Source organism: Entelurus aequoreus, linkage group LG10, assembly GCF_033978785.1.
Source record: "Entelurus aequoreus isolate RoL-2023_Sb linkage group LG10, RoL_Eaeq_v1.1, whole genome shotgun sequence".
NCBI lineage: Eukaryota > Metazoa > Chordata > Actinopteri > Syngnathiformes > Syngnathidae > Entelurus > Entelurus aequoreus.
The window spans coordinates 22797974-22822057 of record NC_084740.1 but is presented as its reverse complement, the minus strand read 5'-3'; the positions used below and the strand labels follow the sequence as shown (position 1 = coordinate 22822057).

General features: G+C 39.2%; 1 protein-coding gene across 1 annotated transcript in view; it reads left to right on the top strand.

Annotated features, from left to right (window-relative positions):
* Positions 1–24084, top strand: part of LOC133659127 (neurobeachin-like) — a 601703-nt gene that overhangs the window by 88004 nt on the left and 489615 nt on the right. Inside the window, exons 2-4 of the mRNA XM_062061862.1 lie at positions 19444–19675; positions 19740–19840; positions 19979–20074. Of these exons, the coding sequence (XP_061917846.1) occupies positions 19444–19675; positions 19740–19840; positions 19979–20074 (429 nt within the window). The remainder of the gene's footprint in view (positions 1–19443; positions 19676–19739; positions 19841–19978; positions 20075–24084) is intronic.

Below are 24084 nucleotides of genomic sequence, written 5' to 3'. Positions count from 1 at the left end.
GACTAGAAAACAGAACGACACTTGAACATGCGGTTCAAAGCTTGAAATAGCAGGAGACACGGTGTAGACATTCCCAGCAGCACCTGCAGTTAGTGAACTCGTCCAAAAGATGGCGCCGTGGCACAAACAATAACACCCCGTTTAAGTGTCTTTGCATGTGTTTTAAAAAAATTATTTGCATTATGTTCGTTGGCGAAGAAAAATCTATAAATTAGCTGCACCGTTTTGTAAGCTGCAGGGTTCAAAGCGTAAGAAAAAAGAAGCGTCGTACAGTCTGGAACTTATGATAAATTGATCACTTAGTTGCATGTTTTTTTCACCCTGGTCAATGATTACAATAAAACTCATAAAAATATTAAATAATCACCAGGCCAGACACCACAGCCTGTTTATTCTTGTACTTTCATCATTTCCTTAATGCATCTTGAGGAAAACATCAGTAAAACATCAGGGGACGGCGTGGCGAAGTTGGTAGAGTGGCCGTGCCAGCAATCAAAGGGTTGCTGGTTACTGGGGTTCAATCCCCACCTTCTACCATCCTAGTCATGTCCGTTGTGTCCTTGGGCAAGACACTTCACCCTTGCTCCTGATGGGTGCTGGTAGCGCCTTGCATGGCAGCTCCCTCCATCAGTGTGTGAATGTGTGTGTGAATGGGTGAATGTGGAAATACTGTCAAAGCGCTTTGAGTACCTTGAAGGTAGAAAAGCACTATACAGGTATAACCCATTTATTTATTTATCATTTATAAAAGAGGACACAAATATTAAAACTGAATATTCACAGCTGACCTTCTTTTTCACTTTTTTTGAGCGTTTTCTGCTCTACCTTTCCCGTTTTTTCCGCAGGTTCTGACACGGTCTTTCTCACTTCAAGGGTGACCCTGAATTTCAGGATCGCATATTACTTGAGTCTTTTCAAATGTTTCCATCCAAACTCCAATCAAAACCCTCATTCTTTGAAGTCCGAATCCTTAAATTGATCGTTGCAAATTACACTCCTCTCACTTGGTCCGTCCCATTTTGAGTGAGTCAATTTGAGTGCGGTGGTCCATACTTTCCTCATATTGCCATCATTTGGAAATGTATGCAGGCTGATGCCTTGTTTAGTTGGATTGCTGCAACCTGCAACAATGCATCTGTCAGCGATATCAGCTAATACCCTCCAATTCTGCAGAAAAATACCGTGATTCGGGATGAAGATGCTACCAAAACACACACTGCATAACTTGACATTGCCTCCAGTCTTCTGCCTCCAGGCTGATGCAGGCCTAAAAGTGGGCCTTTCAAAATGTGCTAGAAACTTGTCAAAAAACAAGCCTAAAATCGCTACTGTGTATATTTTGGGGGGGGATTTTACCTGTAGGCATCATTTTTAGGTCTAGAACAGGGGTCGGCAACCCGCGGCTCCGGAGCCGCATGCGGCTCTTTGATCACTCTGATGCTGCTCAGCTGCATACTTGCCGACCCTCCCGATTTTTCCGGGAGACTTCCGAATTTCAGTGCCCCTCCCAAAAATCTCCCGGGGCAACCATTCTCCGATTTTCACCCGGACAACAATATTAAAAGTGTGCCGTGATGGCACTGCCTTTAGCATCCGCTTTTACACCATACTACCATACCATCTGCGTGCTGGCCCAGTCACATGTTGTGTGCGGCTTCTGCTTACACACGTAAGTGACTGCAAGGCATACTTGTTCAACAGCCATACAGGTTACACTGAGGGTGCCGATATAAACAACTTTAACACTGTTACAAATATGCGCCACACTGTGAACCCACACCAAACAAGAATGACACACACATTTTGGGAGAACATCCGCACCGTAACACAACATAAACACAACGGAACAAATACCCAGAATCCCATGCATCCCTAACTCTTCCGGGCTACATTATACACCCCCGCCCACCTCAACCGACGCACGGAGGGGGGGGGGTTGATGTGTGTGTGGGGGGTGGGGGGGTTGTTGATAACGGGGGTGTATAATGTAGCCCGGAAGAGTTAGGGATGCGTGGGATTCTGGGTATTTGTTCTGTTGTGTTTATGTTGTGTTACGGTGCGGATGTTCTCCCGAAATGTGTTTGTCATTCTTGTTTGGTGTGGGTTCACAGTGTGGCGCATATTAGTAAGAGTGTTAAAGTTGTTTATACGGCCACCCTCAGTGTGACCTGTATGGCTGTTGACCAAGTATGCCTTGCATTCACTCATGTGTGTCTGCAGAAGCCTCATATAACATGTAACTGGGCTGGCACGCTGTTTGTACAGGTTGTAGAGGGCGCTAAAGGCAGTGCCATCACGGCACGCCCTTAATATTGTTGTTAGGGTGAAAATCAGCGGACATTCGAGGGAATAGTTGCCCTGAAATTCGGGAGTCTCCCGGAATAATCGGGAGGGTTGGCAAGTATGACGCTGTCACGCGTCATTTATATAAAACTCGCGGGCCGCACTAACATTAAATTTTCATATTAAGGTGCGGGCCGCGTGTCTGAGACCCCTGGTTTATACATAGCACAAAGCAAAAAAAAACTTTGTATGCAGTGTTATTTCATTTTAAATTTCAAAAGAGTTTTGTGGCTCCCATTGTTTTCTTTAGTTTGTGAAACGGGTCAAAATGGCTCTTTGAGTGGTAAAGGTTACCGACCCCTGGTCTAGAACTATGAAATAAGTGGCAATGTTGTCAGTTTTACAGAGGGGCCCTTTAAGAACGGGGCAACACAGTCAGTCTTGATGCTTATTGAAGCTGTCGCTCCACAGTAACCGCAGCTCTGCGACATTGAGCTGCACAGACACCAGTTCGAGCCCAATTAAACTCCAATTAGTTTCCGGCCACCCATCGGAAAATACCTCCGCCCTCCCGCAAATCATTACAGCCACAGCTCCACCGAGCTTCCGAACACCTTCTTAATCCGGCACACCGATGCTTAATTGAAATCCTATAAATTAGCCAGAGGGTTTCCTCCACGCCCCCAGGGAATCCAGAAATGGGTTAGTTTTGTGTCTTGTCTGCAAAGTCCTGCTAGTGCCTTTGTACGGTGTGAACTGCCGGCTGCTGAGTCTGAACCCCATCTCAGTGGGACGCCACACGAAGACTTCCAGGAAGTTTTCTTGTGCTCGTCTGAAATCTGGGGCACACACACACAGCACCTCTTTGATCTTGACGATGCACATTTGAGGCTATTTCAGAAGATTTAGTGAGAATGACGCAAGCTAAGTGACTGAAATGTGCAACTGGCCACTGTCATTAAATGGACATCTGCATGCAGGAGTGGGTATATTGATCCAAATATCAATAGTATATTTCTCAAGGTGAGCATTGCTATTATATTGATACTAGTTTGATGGGATTTATACTTTTGTTGCAGTTTCTCTGTGTTCGACGTCCAGCAAATGACTTGATTTTACTTAGTTCGTGTTTCTCTTATTCTATCTGCATTTCTCTCTCTCTATCTGCTGCTCACTCATGCACACTTTGCTTTTCATGTTCTTGCGCTGCCAGAGAGAGCAGAGTCAGCACTGAGAGCAGTCCGTGTTGAAATTGTTATTTTTGTTAAATTTGTTGTTTTATTACATAATTTTGTTATTTTGGACTGGTGACTTTTTACCTGAACAATTGTGTGTAGTAGAACATAATAAGGGAATTATTGTTATTATATGTTGCATTGTTTTCTGTTTAATTTGATTTAAAACACATTTTTTTGCCTACAATCTTAGTCTTGTGTGTTATAATCAACTAATTCACAAAATTATGTAATGTCATCAGAATCTGTGTTGTATCGACGATACGAGCCTTGTATTTACTTGGTGTTGGATTGTCAGTATTGTCCATCCCTACTTTTTGTATGATATTGTTTTAATATTTATATCACGGTTATCGTGACCAAAAGGATCAGTTATAATTTTTTTTGCGGTATTGTTGATTTTTGCTCAAAAAGCACACTCATTAAAATGTCTAAAATAAATAGACCTACTGTTAGAAAGCCCACTATTTTGCATGTTTTGTGTTTCTTATGCTTGACTAATATGAGTGCTCTAACGGGATTGGTAGTGTCTTACTCTGTTCAGCGGTCCTTGAAAAAAAAAAACACACACTTCTGTGTTTATTCAAGTGTGGCTATCAAACAATTTTAACTTAAAACGGTAATACTAACCGTCAACTTTTACCGCGGTCATCATGAATACCGTTTATAGTTACATCCCTAATTTTCATCAAACATTTTGCCGAAATTCTACACCGTTTTTTACCGTATCACAGTCCATTTTCTCTCGTTACATTCCACAGAATTGAGAGCCAAACAAATAGTCCCGGGTGTTGGTGACTCAATCTTTGTGTTTTAGTTGTCAATTTTGACTGCAATACAATCTACCATAGGGGCAAATAAAGTTGCCTCAGCACTTTGAAAAAGTGGCTAAGAAACACGATTTGATTTGTTAAAGAACTATACTTTACTATACTTTCCTGTTATGTTTAGGCATTTCGTAAGCTTGGAATAAAAATATTATGTCCATGGAGTAGCAGTAATAAACTAGAGCTACAGTGGAACCTCAATTTACAAACCCCTCTGTTTGCGAAGTTTTTGATTTGCAAACTTTTAGATTAAGCCAAATATGCCTCTGTGTGCGAACTGTCTCTTTGTAGAATGCTTCATTCACTAATTTTGTGTCATGCTTGCAGGCACGAAGCAGGGCGCTGAATATTTGGAGAAGCAGAGTCCTCTACTTCGCAGTACACTATAGTCACTTTTCAGCAAGCTTTTTTCGCCTTTTGATAAGTTTTGTCCATTTTGCTAACTCAATATGAGTCCCAAAAAGACAACAGACCAGTGGGAAAAGGAGGGAATCGCTGTGGCGTTTAAAAAATAAATAAGAGTATTTGCGAGTATATCAATAGTTCTCACAAGTATGGAAGAATCGACGAAGCAGGCTTTGTACCACAGCAAGTTTTTAATTGTGATGAGACATGACTTTTCTGGAAAATATGCCAAAGCTGACTTATTTCACAGCGAAAGAAAAGAGCTACCTCTAGTTCAGCGGCGCCTTTTTCAAATCACACACACACACACACACACACACACACACACACACACACACACACACACACACACACACACACACACACACACACACACACACACACACGGCTCCTCACTGCGAACCCCACCTTCTCTCCCACTGTCTGCTCCTTTCTAATCAACCCCTCCTTTGCTGATCTTAATGTGAGTGGATTTTACTTTTAAATGTTTGATTTTTTATACATATGGTTGTTAAGGATTTTAGTGATTTCCTATCGCTTGTGAGGGCACCAAAGGGACTTGTTGTTGTTTTGGTTTGTTAATAAAGAGAAGGTTGAGGCATTACTACCTTGTTTGTTTGATATACAGTTCTGTATAGCACTTTATATTGTGTACAAACCTTCACTAAAATATGGACTTTTGTCGAGAGTGGAACCCATTATTCATATTTACATTGTTTCTTATGGAAAGATTTAACTTTACAATTTACGAACGCTGTTGAAGAACCGATCAAGTTCGTAAATTAAGGTTTCACTGTACTTCCATATTTTGATTACCCTCAGCAAAGCACTGATTTGCTACAGCAGAAGTTCTCGGTGCCCCCTGTTGGTTTTTATGTACCACAAATATAAGTCAGTCCATATTTTTCAGACTTTTTTTCTCAGATAAAAAAGGTGTCTTATAGTCAAGTCAAAATAATCTGCAGTGCACTGATAATTGTATTTAGAGCCACTGTGGGGCCTGTAATAATCATTTATAAACAGTTTTTGTTTCACTGATTCCAAAGTTTACATCCCCGAAATGAAATGTTATTCAAACTGCGCTGCGACTGATTTTGCGTGCCTGAGTGAAGCTTCGCTCTCATCGTTTAAGTGCATAATCAGCACATTTGTGTCTTTATTTACCCCTTACAGTGAATCTGAGTGATTCCGAAACTGGCGGTCTGCAATTACACGACTCGTGTAGGGTTGTGATGTGCCTGCGTGCCAGTTTGATTAATGGCTCCAGTGTTGCGGAGTGATGATGTTTGGTCGAGACCTCATTCCTTTCGCTCCCCCTGCCTCGTATCCAATATTGGCTGAACGAGCTGCAGGAGGAGCCTTAACAAAACTGCTTCAATTCTGCGACGCCACTAACCGCTAGCCACATTTATGCGGCCACCAGATGCAGCGTGACCAGGATGAGAAGCTATAATTTATTTTGGCTTGTCTGCATGCTGAATGTGGAAGGTGGCACTTGGCGGGAGTGACCACTTTCTGCATGCAGAATGCCAGCTTATTTTCCATAGGAGTTCAACCCAGCGCCTCTGTTTGAGCGTGGATTTGTTTCAATCGTCTGCCCATTGTTTCCACAAACGCAGCTCAGACATGCGTATTACCAGCACCCTTTTAGCTTGCAATGTACGCTTTCTTCCATTGTTGGCCAGGCTGCGTCTGAATACAAATACATTAGCATGCTTTATGTGTCCCGGAATAAACTGCCACGCTAAACTTCTTAGCTGTGGACATAAAAGATGATTTGAAAGTTTTTATTTTAAACCGGCTCTATTTTCTGTTGTTCCATCTTTGGAAATGTGTTTTTGTGTAACTGAGGCCCTGTTTACACTAAGCCGGATAAGGGTTATCCAGGGTAAATCACACCTAACCTTATCCGTGTCCACACGCAACAACGCCACCGTGTAAGACCCCCACCCCCATCCGTCGCAACGCGACCTAGTATGCATGCGCCGGAGAAAAAAAATAAAAATCCACCTGAGCGTCTATCTCAGGGGTCCCTAAACTTTTTGACTCTGGGGTCGCATTGGGTTAAAAAAATTTGGCCCGGGGCCGGGCTGTATATATATATTAGGGTTTCAACTAACGATTAATTTGATAATCGATTAATCTGTCGATTATTACTTCGATTAATCGATTAATAATCGGATAAAAGAGACAGACTACATTTCTATCCTATCCAGTATTTTTTTGAAAAAAAAAACAGTATACTGGCACCATACTTATTTTGATTATTGTTTCTCAGCTGTTTGTAAATGTTGCAGTTTATAAATAAAGGTTTATTAAAAAATAAAAATTAAAAATTTTTATTTATAAAAAAAACAAAAAAAACAACAACTCTGCGCATAGCATAGATCCAACGAATCGATGACTAAATTAATCGGCAACTATTTTTATAATCGATTTAATCGATTAGTTGTTGCAGCCCTAATATATATATATATATATATATATATATATATATATATATATATATATATATATATATATATATATATATATATATATATCAGTGGAGGCTCCTCCATAGAGGTGGAGGAGGCCTGGCCTCCCCAATAATTTGAGAGAAGAGAGAGATTTAAAAAAAACAATAAATATATTTATTTTATTTATTTATTTTAACAAAAAACATATTTTTTATTTTTTATATTCATATTATTTTAGTTTTGTTCATAAATCTAAATGTTCCCATGGCTAAAACCCAATATTGCAATTGTAAAGCAACAGGCCAGATTTCCCTATCAGTTTGTATTAAGGGAGGCCAGGCCTCCCCTAGGAAATTAGCTTCTCATAGAAGTCAATGTAATGCATGCTTTTTCATGCCAATATGTGATTGGCCAGATCACTGAAAATGGGTGGGCAACGGAGGCCTGGCCTCACCATGCATTGTGTCCAGGGCTGAAAGATTGACATTTTGTTCGTCCAATCACATGCTACTGGTTCATTTGGAATCAATCCTTTCCTTTCCTAATCAACACAGAAGCCATTTTGAGAATTCGCCAGCCACTTCAGTCAAACAAACACTCGCCATAGTGGCTACGAGTGTCCTATCAACTTGTGCTTTTCAGGAAATTTAGAGAACACCCCTGGCTATCATCCGTGAAGTTTATAGCTCATATAGCCAAATACTTTTGCTTAAAACGACCTCGGAAATCGGCACCAACCTGTGGAGTGGAGTCCAGGAGAGAGCATGCCGCCCCTCAGCTAAACCAGATGTGAGTTGAACTAATTAGATGTCTCTACCAGTGTTACACCACTAGTTCTCAGTAGTAATAACACTCCATTTTGTCTGTGTTTCTCAGCAGATAAAGCCAACTGGAACCATATTTTTACATATTTTATATTAAATATATTGAATAAAACTACATATGATAAAGAAAGTGTTATCTTATCTTTTTTATATGCTAAACTTGATTAAATTGGTGATTACATGTTGAAGCTGTAGAAGAATGAAAAATGTAAGCTAAACAAAATTGTTTTTAACTACATAATTAAAATTCCTGCCTTTTACACATGTTCACTTGGCGTTTATATAACATCCAAATGTCATTTCTCAGCTTAATTATCAGGCAGGCTCATAGACTTACAGCAATGTAATTTCTTCAGGAAGGCACAAGGCTAAGCTCTGCACAATGAATTGCATCAGCAAGAACTTTCTGACTGTAGCTTACACTCCAAATAGTATGCCTTTGGCCAGCACAAAGACAGATAAGAGAACAGGGAACATTCCATCGCGAGTGAAGTGAGCAAGCGGAAAAAAATGGCCTCAATTCTGGAAGTCACCAGCCTCCACTGATATATATATATATATATATATATATATATATATATATATATATATATATATATATATATATATATATATATATATATATATTCAACTAACGATTAATTTGATAATCGATTAATCTGTCGATTATTACTTCGATTAATCGATTAATAATCGGATAAAAGAGACAAATTACATTTCTATCCTATCCAGTATTTTATTGAAAAAAAAACAGCATACTGGCACCATACTTATTTTGATTATTGTTTCTCAGCTGTTTGTACATGTTGCAGTTTATAAATAAAGGTTTATTAAAAAAATAATAATAATAATAATTTAAAAAAAAAAGACTGCGCATAGCATAGATCCAACGAATCGATGACTAAATTAATAGGCAACTATTTTTATAATTGATTTAATCGATTAGTTGTTGCAGCCCTAATATATATATATATATATATATATATATATATATATATATATATATATATATATATATATATATATATATATATACATTGTCTTTATATTCCAGCGAGTTAATCCGTTTTGTCATTTAACATCAATTAACATTGATGTTCATCAACATTTAACATTGTCACATTATTGATGGGAAAATGTATTTTTAGACAATATGATTTGCCTGAGCGGCTAGGAGACACCGAGAGTAACAAGCGGTAGAAAATGGATTTGAAAAAAAAAAGTTAAAAAAACAAATCAATTTAAAAAATAAAAAATTAAATTAAAACTTTTTTTTAACTTGGGACTTCCCGTGGGCCGGATTTTGGATGCTGGGGGGCCGCATCCGGCCTGCGGGCCGTAGTTTGGGGACCCCTGGTCTATCTGCTCCAAGCTCTCCAGTAGATGACTTTACTTCACTGTGAAGTTATTTAAAAGAGCTATATTGTAAATAGTTTTTCTGTGCATTTTACATTTGTTTGCTGTGTTTTGTGTGCAAGTTTTTAAATTAAAATGCATCTCTTTTGAACAATATCCAGTGTTGTGGTATTTCAATTAACTAGAATCCAGTGTGCTGTGGGGCCCTATTGTAGTGAATCACACCTGACATCATACATGAATCAAATCTTTAATCGGCTTTAGAAAGTAGACAATGCGATAAAGAACATTTTACAACAATTAATCTAGACAGAGAATACCCAAAGTATTGTTGTTGTGGGTTGACTCAGCCGTTGGGATATTCTTTCCTGAGATATGGCGTCAGGGGATAAGTTGGGTCACCCAAAATAAAAACAGGGACCGGATCTTCATCTTCCAGCAGTTGTTTGGGTAACGAGGGGATGGTTCCATCTTTCAGCTGCGCGCTAATGGCGGAGTTAGCGAAGATGCGGGCATCATGCACGCTGCCTGGCCATTTCACAGTCACATCCATAAAGCAATATTTGTAGTCACACACTGGTTGTATCAGATTCACGGGAGGAAGAGACAAAGTTTTTCGGTAAATAGACTCACAGCTGACCCGGACATTTGAAAGTTCTCTTGCCGTCTGAGAGGTGTTTTGTATCTGAAATAGCTGCAATCGCCCGTTGCCTTCTCTTAAGGCAGGGGTGTCCAAAGTGCGGCCATTTGCGGCCCGCAGGTCATTTTTTAACGCCCCCCCGGCACATTTTAAAAATACGATTGAAAAAAAATTTAAAACATAAAAAGTGGTGAAAAAGAGCAAACAGGTGAAATGTAACAAGAAAATGTTGCAATGCTTACTCTAATAACACAAAGCTGCCATGCAGGCTGTTTATTTCTTTAAAAAATAATGAATCAAAATCAATGTCATTATGAATTATCAAGGCTCCCTTTTGGGGAAAATGTTGCATATTTTGTGTTCGCCATATAAAAAACTGAGCTATTTTTTTAAAGAAGGGCCTCAAACGAACAAACAAAAAACATAAACAACAATAAAACTTATAATTGACGGATAGATCTGAAGTTGATCTCGAGATTATTGTGTTCAAAGTAAACAGTAAAAAAAAATATTATTTTTTTTTAACACTGAGTAGGACCCTTTTGGATCCCCAATAATTTTAGTGTGATTTGTTTTTAAGTGTCATTGCTTAAAAATAATAATGAATTAAAATCAACAGTGTTATGAGTTATTGACCTTTTTAAGGCTCCAATTATTATATAATCTCAAATATTCCACTTAAAAATTTTATTTGCTGAAAATTTTGCATATTTTGTATTTTTTCCATTAAAAAAATGGGTTTTCTTTTACAAAAAGAGCATACAACTTTAATCTTTAAAAACGTTATATTGACAGACCTAATGTTGATGTGGAGATTTAAAACTTGAATAATAATAAAAATAATAATACTGAATAATGACCAAAACCCTGTGGGCTTCCCGGGATCAAGCTTGAGTGGAGGCCTAAATGTATATTTTTTATACATGTATTGTATCAAAATGGCCCCTGCTTGCTTTGATTTTTCAGTGTGCGGCCCTCAGTGGAAAAAGTTTGGACACCCCTGTCTTAAGGTATTGACTTGTGATTTCCAAAAGCGTCTGTACATGTACAAGAAGGAGAAACACGGGCATGTCTGGATGATCCGCCTCCATCTTTGTTATGAAGCTTTGTTATGGCACGTTCTTTCTGATGTCTCTTTCTGGCGTCACTTCCTGTGTGGGCGGGGTCTTTCTGGCGTCACTTCCTCTCCGAACTCAGTTTGTAAACGATCAATGAGTCCATACAAAGCTAAGTGCCGGAGATTCAAGAAATACACGGCTGACTTACCCGTGTAAAAATTTGTCCGAGGAGGGGAACCTTAAACGCTGGTTTAGTGTGGCTGAAACGGGGCTTAGGCTAAATAATTATTCGTTTAAGGGACATGGCCTCAGCAACTATGATTGAATATTTAGTGATGCTCCGCTTATAATTTCCTTGAACTTGTCAGTCCACTGCCTCCTGCTGCTTTTCATGCCACCTATGCTATTAGCTGTCAATCACAGTAATGTGCTCTGGCTGTCCAGGCCCATTTTCCACCTCCTCACTTTGATGCTCACCAATATGTTGTTGTCAGTGCTTTCCATATATATATCACACACACACTCACACACGCCATGCGCTTCTTTGGACGGGCTAATTTCATGCTTGTTGAACTTGATGAACTGTGGTATTGATTTGTTGTTCTCAACTTTCTTGACGATTATTTGTGACTTTTCACGGCCGATTAAATTCTGATCTAAACCTTTTTAGCGAAAGAAGAAATGACCTCCCACCTTCTTTGGGACGCTCTTCAACACACAAAACGACATTCCCTAAAATAGTGTCCGCCTCAATTAATCACGCAATAAATGGCTCACTTCAATCAGACGTCTGCTTTATTCCGCTATAGCCTGCAGGTCTCGCGGTGTTACCTTTTTAATGTGACAGATACCCTTGTTTGTCACGGCAGACGTCTTTACCGCTGCAGGGTTGACATGGCATCTGTAAAGCTGACACAACCAAGTAGCGTAAAGAATAAATTACAAGAGAAACCTTCAGTGACTGACTGAGGTGTACTACAAACTGAAAATGCCGTTGTTGTAGCTAGGCGTGAAACCATTCCTCGAGTAATTGGAGTAATTCGATTACAAAAAAAACGATTTTGCGCTGCCTCGATATGTTTTATTTAATTGTAAATATACACACACACACATTTACTGTACATGCATGCATAAGGCATGTGAAGTTTTCGCGTCAAACTATAATTTCTCTGCTTTTTTAATGAAAAATCAATAAAGATAGTATCCAAACAAAATTTGTTGAACGCTCACTTCAGCCGCAGGTACTCGCTGTTCCTCTTTCCTAAACGCTGTGTTACGGTACAGGGGAAGAAGAAGACTGCACAGAGGCAGAGACGTTGTTTAGCTCTAGGCGTATTTATTAGTATAATAACATGACGTGTAATAAATCAAGATACGTATGGTGTGACTGTGTTGTGTTTAACTGAGTGTTACCGGGAGTTGTTGAAGGTGCGTTTTGAGCGAGATGCGGAAGTCAGGGAGAGCAAGGTAGTCTCGCAGTATCCGTGGGCAAGCAGGAGGTCAGGGCCTGGAGTGAGGCGTCAAGGTCCGTGTCCAGGCGAGAGGTCGAGATCCAGGAAGGCAGCCAGGGAACCAAAGGGAATTCGGGGAGACGAGAGACACTGCTCGAAACCAGGAAACGGTGGAACGCTGCGGGATGACGACACAAGACGATGAGCACAGAGGAGGAGAAACAGAGAGAGAGTGAATGCACATAGGGAGAGAGCTAAAGACGTGTAGGCTTACTGTATCATAGAGGGGGTTACGTTCTGGCCCTGAAACGCAGGTTGTGCTGGCTTAAGAAGCGTAGAGCCTCATCAGCGTCAGGAGTGTAGATTGCAGATTGAAGACAAGAGAAGCACACGCAGGGGCGTGCCCAGAGATGCGCTTAGCGGAGCGCACTGAGGAATGTGCAGCGGCATGCGCTTGCGCCGTGACACGCTGCACTGAATTGCAGGACGAGGAGACAATCAAGAGCACCGAAACAACCTCGCTAGTTAGCTAACCATCTAGCTAGTTTGTTGTCTCCTCCGTTTTTTCTTCAAGCCTCAACGTTGCTGCTAATTATGTTTGGATGATTACAGTCCGAACACTGTTAGTTCCGAACCAGTTGTAGTTGGAGAGTATTTATGAGTAGCCAGCGAGAAGGTATTGGATCTCTGTGAAAAAGTACCTTATCGCCATTGAATCCTTCTGGCTGACACTGTACTTATTTTTTGTCCCCCGACAAGTGGCTAGCATCTAATTATGTGTCTCCATAGACAGTGTGGAGCCTCTATCCAAAGTAGGTAATAATCTCCTCCATTTCAGCGAATAACTCAATTTCTTATTATCTATTCTTAAGCATCTATTATCACTGGTGAACAAGGCTAAACTTGTTATACACTGAAAGCAAGCCAGGAGCAGGCATCCAAATAGCTAGCTTGAAACAACACCAAGAAATAAGCACTGACGACTGTCCACTTTGCTGCTAATTATGTTTGGATGATTACAGTCCGAACACTGTTGGTTCCGAACCAGTTGTAGTTGGAGAGTATTTATGAGTAGCCGGCGAGAAGGCATCTTTTTGACGTGACAGATTGTAAACAGAGGTCAAGTATATTACCTGAGGGGGCGTGGCTACAGGATAGAGTTGCCGAATAGGAAAGGCTTTGGGTTCTTTGCGTGCATGTTTTAGAATTTTACATCACATATTCATTGATGAAAATTTTAGTAGATGATCTACTATTAATTCTGTGGTACATTACACGGGACATGTAAGTGTCAAAAAGACGGGAATACATTTAAAGGTATATTATAGTATTGAAATGCACCCAATTGCAGGAAATGTACTCTTGATTTAAAAAAATATATATTTTAGGGTTTGCATGGCAGCACTTAATGCTGATAAAAATGTTTTCCTTTTTTCCTCCGTTTTTTTTACTCAAAGGGTGCTCACATCCCTGATACAGTACACAGACTTGCACCTATACATACATATGTTTTCTTTATTTTCATGACTATTTACATTTTAGATTGTCACTGAAAGCATCAAAACTATGAATGAACACGTGGAGTTATGTAAAAAAAGGTGAACTAACTGAAAACATGTTTTATAGTCTTCAAAATAGCCACCCTTTGCTCTGATTACTGCTTTGCACACTCTTGGCATTCGATGAGCTTCAAGAGGTAGTCAACTGAAATGGTTTTCACTGCACAGGTGTGCTTGAAGCTCATCGAGAGAATGCCAAGAGTGTGCAAAGCAGTAATCAGAGCAAAGGGTGGCTATTTTGAAGAAACTAGAATATAAAACATGTTTTCAGTTATTTCAAATACAAGTACATAACTCCACATGTGTTCATTCATTGTTTTGATGCCTTCAGTGACAATCTACAATGTAAATAGTCATGAAAATAAAGAAAATGAACACATGAATATGAAGGTGTGTCCAAACTTTTAGCCTGTACTGTACATACACTCATGCATACAATTATGTCTCAGCAAACATTTATTCAGACTTGCAAGTGTACACAATTCCACACCCTCATCACATTAAACACGACACACCGCTTAAGCATAACCTATTGTTACCATAACAATGCAAAAGTTTAACATGGTCCGCTCCTCTTTCTCTACCTCCCCTCTTTGCTCCTCTTTTTTGGAATCCAAACATTCCTTATATAGATGTCTTGTTGCACCTGAAGCGATCGTAATGTTGATAATAGAGGTAATAAATGTGTATTATTATTTCTATTGGTATTCTTGTTTCATTTGTAGTGTGATAATGTTCATTATTACTTTCTCCACCAACTAGTTTTTCTTTAATTTCTGCTATTATATTTGTATATATCGTATTTGCTAATGTAGTTCTGTTTTGTTGTCTCTCTCTCTGTCTTGTCCCCCTCTTTTCCCCACGAAATATATTCAAACATTTAATAAAGTCAAATATAAATAAGACAACGAGAAATATCCGACACTTTCAGAAATGGGCATTTACAGCGACAATATGATTTGTCTGAGTGACTGGCGAGGTCAGATTTAAAAAATAAATAGATAAAGCTAAAATCCCGATATTACTCTTAAGTAGCAGCTGAAGATAAGTTAGCTGTGCTAGCTAAAACTGTTACACAGTATAGCTTGTAATATAAAGGTTAGAGATGTACTGGTTTTACTGAGTGCATGTTGACAGTGAGTAGTTATAGCAATGTGATTTGCCTTTAAAAATATAGCCACAGCAATGTGAAATCTGAGTTTTAGAAATAAATGTTACTAAGTCTAATCGCTAAATCGCAAACACGTACTACTTCCGGTTTTAAGGTCAAAACATCTTCTTTTTTTTACAATAAAAGTATGCCGAGTTAAGGGAACTGGCTGTAATATAATAATATTATAATCTAAATGCAAGTGAATGTAATTTAGTAAAAATGTGTTAAAGTGTACCATATTTTTCGGAGTATAAGTCGCACCTGCCGAAAATGTATAATAAAGAAGGAAAAAAACATATTAGTCGCACTGGAGCCCGGCCAAACTATGAAAAAAACTGCGACTTGTAGTCCGAAAAATACGGTACATTTGATGCTTGTTCTCAATGAAAGCACAGACAATTTAGTTTTCGCCTGTCTTTATAATTGTTCTTGAACCAAAGAAAACTTTTTTTTTTTGGGATGTGCCGTTTCATCGGCCACTGATCAATATTGGATCTCCGTGAAAAAGTTCCTGATCACCATTGATTCCCTCTGGCTGACACTGTATTTATTTTTCATACCCCGGCTGACAAGTGGCTGGCATCTAATTACAGTTGTGCTCATAAGTTTACATACCCTGGGAGAATTTATGATTTCTTGGCCATTCTTCAGAGAATATGAATGATAACACAAAAACCTTTCTTCCAGTCATGCCTAATGGTTGTGTAAAGCTATTTATTGGCAAACAACTGTGTTTACCCTTTTTAAATCAAAATGACAAAAGAAAGTACCCAAATGACCCTGATCTAAAGTTTACATACCCCAGTGATTTTGATCTGATAACATGCGCAAAGGTTGACACAAACAGGTTTGAATGGCTAAACAAGGTTCCAATCCTCACCTGTGACCTGTTTGTTTGTAATTAATGTGTGTGTATAAAAGGTCAGTGAGTTTCTGAGCTTCTGACAGACCATTGCATCTTTCATCCAGTGCTGCACAGATGTTTCTGGATTCTGAGTCATGGGGAAGGCAAAATAATTGTCAAAGTATCTGCGAGAAAAGGTAATTGAACTGCATAAAACAGGAAAGGGGTATAAAAAGATATCCAAGGAATTGAGAATGCTAATCAGCAGTGTTCAAACGCTGATTAAGAAGTGGAAAATGAGGGATTCAGGTAGACCAGCAAAGATTTCAGCCACAACTGCCAGGAAAATTGTTTGAGATGCAAAGAAAATCCACAAAAAACTTCAGCTGAAATACAGGACTCTCTGAAAAAATGTGGTGTTGCAGATTGGAACCTTGATTAGCCAATCAAACCTGTTTGTGTCAACTTTTGTGCATGTTATCAGATTAAAGTCTCTGGGGTATGTAAACTTTTGATCAGGGTCATTAGGGTACTTTCTTTTGTCATTTTGATTTAAGGAGTAAACACAGTTGTTTGCCAATAAATAGCTTCACACAACCATTAAGCATAAGTGGAAGAAAGGTTTTTGTGTTATCATTCATATTCTCTGAAGAATGGCCAAGAAATCATAAATTCTCCCAGGGTATGTAAACTTATGAGCACGACTGTATGTGTCTCCATACACAGTGTGGAGCTTCTCCCCAATGCAGGTAATAATCTCCTCCCTTTCAGCAAATAACTACATTTATTAGTATCTTGGGTATCCATTATCACTGGTGGACAAGGCTAAACTTGTTATACACTAAAAGCAAGCCAGGAGCAGGCATGCAAGTAGCTAAGCAAACCACTAAGCGAGCTTGAAACAACACCAATAAATAAGGGCTGAGAAAACTTTGAGGAGTGTAGATGGAAACGCGTTGCAGCAGAAAGTAAGCAGATATTAACAGGAACAAGTAGATTAATAAGAGTGTAGAGGGAGGATAATATAACAATACCTGTTGGTGTTAACTTTGTCAGAGTAGTACACAACATGTAAGAGCAGCGCGGGTCGATCCATAGATTGATGGGTAGTATCAGTAGATGATCAATACTACAGTGATTAGGTCAATATTTTTAGTTTTTCAAAATATATTTTTTTCTGTCTGTTTATGTTAATGTTTACAAAATCAGGGAATACTTCCCCGGACGCCGGAGGACTTTGAGGGCAAAACACAAAGGATTTTAACGAGTAGTATATGGTTCAGTTCAGTTTCATTTATTTCGAACATACATACGATACAATGTAATGCATCACATATCCTGTTTCATTACAGCATGTCCGAAAAGGAGTAGGAAGAAGCAGAGCTTATTTAATCCTACCCCTTTTCATACCATAGCAATTTTATCCATGGTAGCTTTTACTTTTGTTTGGTTACTGTGTACTATTGACTTTGTGTGCTCCAACAATTGTATTTAATACAAGAGAATACGTCTAAATATTGTTGATGTTCTTACACTGTCAACAGCACTCGCCATAAATACATTTATGGTGGAAAAAAAGTACTGTTAATGCATGTGATCTGTATCAGCCTTATCCGAAGTACTGGTAATGCATGTGATCTGTATCAGCCTTATCGGAAGTACTGGTAATGCATGTGATCTGTATCAGCCTGAGAGGAATATCCCTCGTTTTATTTGATTAATCGAAGGGATTTACAGTAGAACATCCGGTTACCAAGATGACATTTGACATCTGCATCCCTAATTGTAGCCATCCAGCCAACTTTTATATAGCCCTTGTCCTTTTTAGGTCAAATTTAAGAATTAAATGGATAAATGATCATTTTACATCACTTTTACCTTTTATTGAAGGTTATTGTTGGCAAACATGGCGATGAACGTAGAGGGAGGAAGATGGACAAAGCAATTTGGACACTAGCTTTGTACTTTATGACTTCCCTCCTTAATTCATGGTGAGAAATAATACTCAATTTAAGTGCTGTCACTCGTAACTTTTTTTGGCCCCGTGGTGGCTTATTTTGCAGTTTTACAAAATTACAAAAAATGCCGAAACGGAGTCACCAACATTTGGGATTCCATTCTATTACGTGGAATGATACACAAGCGAACAAGCCAGTACACGCACGGTACGAAAACCAAAGTTTTTTGTCAAACCGAGTCATACGAAAAGTTTGGGCTTGAAAAAACCATGTTATAGTAAGTAAGTAAGTGAGTACATTTTATTTATAAAGCGCTTTTCACAGATAAAATCACAAAGCGCTGTACAAAACATAGGTAAAGTAAAACAACAATTCAATTTAAAACAACAGGGGCAACATCATAAAAAGGATACAAATGATAGTTAAAAGGTGCATTAACTAAAAGCTTTACTGAAAAGAGAAGTTCTCAAACGTTTCTTAAACGTTTCAACACGGTCAAGATCACGGAGGGACTGGTGCAAATTGTTCCAGAGTCTGACAGATATAGCCTGGAATGCCAGGTCTCCACGGGTTTTAAAACAAGTTTTGGGGATCTTTAGAAGACCCTGGCTTGCGCCCTGAAGAGCAGGGGTATAACAAGTCAATGATGTACTGAGGGGCCCCACCATGCAACGCACGGAATGTCAGGACTAAAATTTTAAACTCAATGCAGAATTTAATGGGAAGCCAATGAAGACTGGATAAAACGGGGGTGATATGGGCTGTTCTGGGTGCACCGGTCAAAAGTCTGGCAGCCGCATTTTGTACCGTCTGAAGTCTCTTTAGCTTTGACTTGTTGAAAAGAGTGAAGAGAGAATTGCAATAGTCAATGCGAGACGAAATGAATGCTTGAATGATCATTTCGAGATCCAATTTTGACGACACATTTCTCACTTTAGAAATATTTCTGAGATGAAAAAAAAAACAGTTTTTGGTCAGTTCACGACAGTGACCCTCCAAAGACACTGACTGATCCAACACAACCCCAAGGTTTCTGAGATGCACCCAGAGCACCAAGAGAGTTCCTGATCAGGGGGATCTTTTTATCAGGGGCAATTATCAGAGTTATACATATTATATATTATTTAAAAAAAATATGTACAATTGTTTCTTTCTGGAAATTACACCAAAATAATAATGCATTTGTCCCCGCAAATTAAACAAAACAAAACAATAGATGCCCGGTACTATCTGCAGTTGAGGAAATCTGGTATGTGTGTGTGTGTAAAGACGAACTTTACTGCTCAGTGGAAAAGTTAACAGCACGTTGGCGACTTGATGTGCTCGTCGATTACAGAATCCAACTCCTTCTGCACGCACGTCTCAGCTGTGCTTCTCATCTTACCCCGCAGTTGGTGGCTGGCGAGTTCGATTTGGAGACCAACTTCATTATCCAAGACGCGGACGGCATCGGCTGCCTGCCGGCGCTGCTGGAACACTGCGACGTCACCTGCCAGGCGGAAATCTGGAGCATGCTCACGGCCATGCTACGGAAGAGCGTGCGCAACCTGCAGATGAGCACGGAGGTGGGCCTGATCCAGCAGCTGCTGCTCAGGATGAGCTCGGTGGACGACATGATCGCAGGTGTGGGACTCCTTTGCACGTTGTCCTTTTCTGTTGCGTTAACGTGTGATGGTTGTCTTTGAAGACTTGCTGGTGGACATGCTGGGAGTGCTGGCCAGCTACAGCATCACGGTGACAGAAGTGAAGCTTCTCTTCAGCATGCTGCAAGGGGAGGGCGGCCTCTGGGTGAGTGATGCCAACGACCGGATGCGCTGTGACGGACAGAATCGTGTCACTTCACATGCACAGCCCTGCGGTCCTGTCGGTGTAATTGACCCAACACTGAATGCACCAATGATCTGTGTATGTTTACTTCCTGTGCAGCCCAGACATGCCGTCAAGATGTTGTCGGTGCTCAATCAGATGCCGCAGAGACACGGGCCAGACGCGTTCTTCAACTTCCCCGGCCGCAGTGCAGCTGTAAGTGCTCGTACGCCATTTTTACATTTGCATATCGTCCACACCTAATGGAAATGTAAATGCACTGTGATGACAGCGGTCAGAGATCACCTGTGCAGTGTTAACTTTTAGGTCTTTTTCTGAGAAACTAGATTATTTTACATAATCATACTTTCCTCCGCAAAAAAGTAAATAGAGTGATTCATTTGGAAGCAAATTTGTCAGTTCCAGTGTCAAACTGTCGCGTCACAAAATCACTGAACAGTAGCCGCTATTTTAACCTTCCTGGAAAAATAGGTTAATCCTTGTAATGAGAAATAAAACTCTCCTTAAACACACACGTGCCTCATGCAGCTAAAATAAGTTACCCAGTGTTATAAAAGTGTTTCCCACACATTCATTTATTTGTGGCGGCCCGCCACAAAAGAATTACGTCCGCCACAAATAAAATAAAATTTAAAAAAAATGTTTTCTTTTTTTTTCTTTTTTTTTTTCCTGTCCAACTTCTCAGGCAAATCATATAGTTGATGTAGATGCCCATATAGGCTAAGATTTACCTTACAAAAGAGAAGTGTAGGATACTTCTCTTGTTGCCTTATTTGTATTTGACCACTACTGTTTTCTTTTTATTTCTTACTGACTGTGGCAGGACACCTCTGCCTCTGTTTCACTTTATGTTGCTGGTAAATAATATGGTTGTAATAGTAGGCTAAAGTTAAATTATTTAGTATGCACTAATTAAAGGGGCAGAGCTTTAAGAGACATTTTAGCTTTTATATTTTATAAGATATATTTTTTGTAAGAACCACAATTAATAAATATATTTCAGTGAATAACTTATTGTTCAAATCTGTATATAAATTTGTACATGATTTGTTGTAATTATATTGTAAAATTGATGGATGGATGGATGGATGGATGGACGTTTAAAACAAAACTGTTATTATTAATTAGTAAGTATACATTTTTTGAGCCTTTTTAGAGAAAATCATATCATTGTAGTAAATTATGCAAATTACTCGATGTCATGGTGACCACGCCCATAGCCACGCCCCCACCGCCACAGGTATCTTGGCAGTTTATGGGAAACACTGCATAATGATACATTTAAAAATAATAAATGTTTTATAAACACAAAGATGCATCATAAATAGGGATGGTATCTTTTACATTTGAATCGATTCCTGTAATTTTTTTGTGTCAATCAATTTTAACTGTTTACTAGTAAAATCATCTTTTTTAATGTAACATTTAAAAAAAGAGCTCAATATGATAACTTTGCTCTCAATTTGTTGTATCTTGTTGTCTTATTACATTTCTGAGTCTCATTCGCAGGTATTACCGTATTTTACGGACTTTAGAGTGCACCGGTATATAGGCAGCAACGTTCCCTCTAAGGTGCGCGCCTGTGCAATTGCACACTGCTCAAGCGTCCTCTGGGCACGGCAAATCTATGCCACGCACAAAATCAAATAAAAAAATAAGCGCATAACAATTTTCGACACACGGACACGACGGAGAAAACAGTTTTTGTCATCATTGTTCAAATATTGTAACGTCTGTCGAGACGCTTTGAGGACATGAATTCCATCCATCACTTTACTGAGCAAAACTCTTTATTGTCGGCCATAAACACATCACCAAAACATTAGTAAAAAAAATGATATCGAGCAAAAGTGGTCATTTTCTGCAGTACAAACCAGACCAAAAGCAACTTTGTTATATCAACAGCAGCCGCTCGCTCTTTCTCACTTGCGCCAACACATGCACATATGGCACTTAGCCAGTGATGCGTTTACAGCCACACAAAAAGTCGGACAACTCCAACACCACACATAGTGTCATTCCAGGTCGTTACACTATGGTTTACCAATCAAATGTGTGCTTATTCTAGTGTCATTTATTAGGAATCTTAATTTATAAATATTAATCATGAAATGCTGTTAGTATATTAAATAAATACTAATAAAAATATATTTTTTACGAACAGGAAGTTGCAGGAATGTACACATGATCCCATGCTTACATCTCATTGTGCAACATGTGAACGTTTTAATGGGAACTAAATGCAATGTCTGAAAGGGGTACAAATTATTTCCAAAGCAGGACCTCCACCCAGACAAACAATACAAGTACACAGTTCATGAAAAACAATATTTTTTGTTATTGTCATTGTAAGTGGGCCTAAATACTTATATTAGAAAATCATCTCATGGAAATGACTGCTGTCATTTGACTATAATAATAAGAGAATGTTGTCTGTCTATCTGTGTTGGCCCTGCGATGAGGTGGGGACTTTTCCAGGGTGTACCTCAAGTGACTCAAAGCGCTTTACATTGTGAAACCCAATATCTAGGTTACATTTAAACCAGTGTGGGTGGCACTGGGAGCAGGTGGGTAAAGTGTCTTGCCCAAGGACACAACGGCAGTGACTAGGATGGCGGAAGCGGGGATCGAACCTGCAACCCTCAAGTTGCTGGCACGGCCGCTCTACCAACCGAGCTATACCGTCCCGTCATGGACCCACTAGCTGCGGAAGATAGCTCTCCAATCAGCTAAACCGATTCAATAACTCCACAGTGACGTTTTGGTGAATTTACTGAGGAATTTGTGAAACTGAAACAATACAAAAATAATGTTGTTGTAAGTTAATAATACTAACACAGACACTCGCAAACGTGTTAGCATATTAGTTAACGCTAACGACACTCGCTTGATTACATTACGAGAGCACAGACCTAGACAAAATACGCCACATACGGCCTGTTTAGATTTTCAATCCGGCCTGCCAGACATTTCCAAATAATTTTTTTAGACCTTTAACATTGAAACTGTAGCCGCCATTTTGATGTGCAACGCTGTTAATCTTGAACTATAGAAAGAACTTCAATGGTTGGAATCTGCACTTTTGGGTTATTACGAGACTCTACGTCGCAGTCGCTCCAAGCAGTAGAGGCATCAAGCAGAGTGGGCAAGGGTTTGTTTACAGAACAGCCAGACCGGAACTCTAATGCAAATTTTTACAACAAAGTTCTGCAGAAAAGTGATAATATATCCTTTTGTAGGGATTTGTACCCTTTGCATTCATATTTTGCCGTGTTTCTTATATTTTTGTTGTGTTTTGCTTGATTGTAAAAGACGTAGATCGAGGAGCTGGTCTGAGAAGTACAAGAGGAGCGACGTTCATATGTTAATACTCAGTGTTTTATTGTTCATAGTTAATATTGTAAATTCCACAGACTGTCACATGCTGTAAAAGACTATAACATTCATTTTTGTTTTTTTATGTGGTCTGACATAACATTTTGGCACATTTTTAGCACATCATTGTGAGTTTTTGTATTAGTGTTCTTGAAAAAAGGTACCCAAGCACACATTGTACAGCAGGTTTTTTTTGTGTACGTGTAAAAATATATGTTGGCCCCTGAGTCCAAATAATTGTCCAGGTCGGCGATAGCACGTACAAATATCCATGTGGCCCCTGAGTCCAAATAATTGTCCAGGTCGGCGATAGCACGTACAAATATGCATGGAAACACTCCCACAGACATCACACGTGGGTTGGTGTAGTAAGTATAAATAGTTTAATTTATATTGTAAAAATTATAAACATTACATACGAGCAGAAACACTGACTCAAGTAAACAACACCAACATTTTATATGTTCCATTGAAAATATAGGATATTACACACAGCGCTCAAAAATCTATCAAAATGTTTTAGTACGACTTTAGTAAGCTATGAAGCCACACCACTTGATGTGCTTCAACATACGAGTATTATTATGGTGTGTATACAAGGTAAGACATATCATCTGGCGTTTTTGTTTCGCAATATTTTGCAAAAGCAACTTTTCTCACCTTCTGGTACCTGCTGATCTGTATTTGGGATCTGCATAAATCCTGAAAAATTGCGCGCGTCTGCCTTTGTAGTCGATAAGCTTCTTCTTTTTCTCTATCTTCTTGTTATGGGACATTCATCCGGCGCTGTTGCCATTTCTAATTAAAAGTAGTGTAAAGTTCTTACTTAT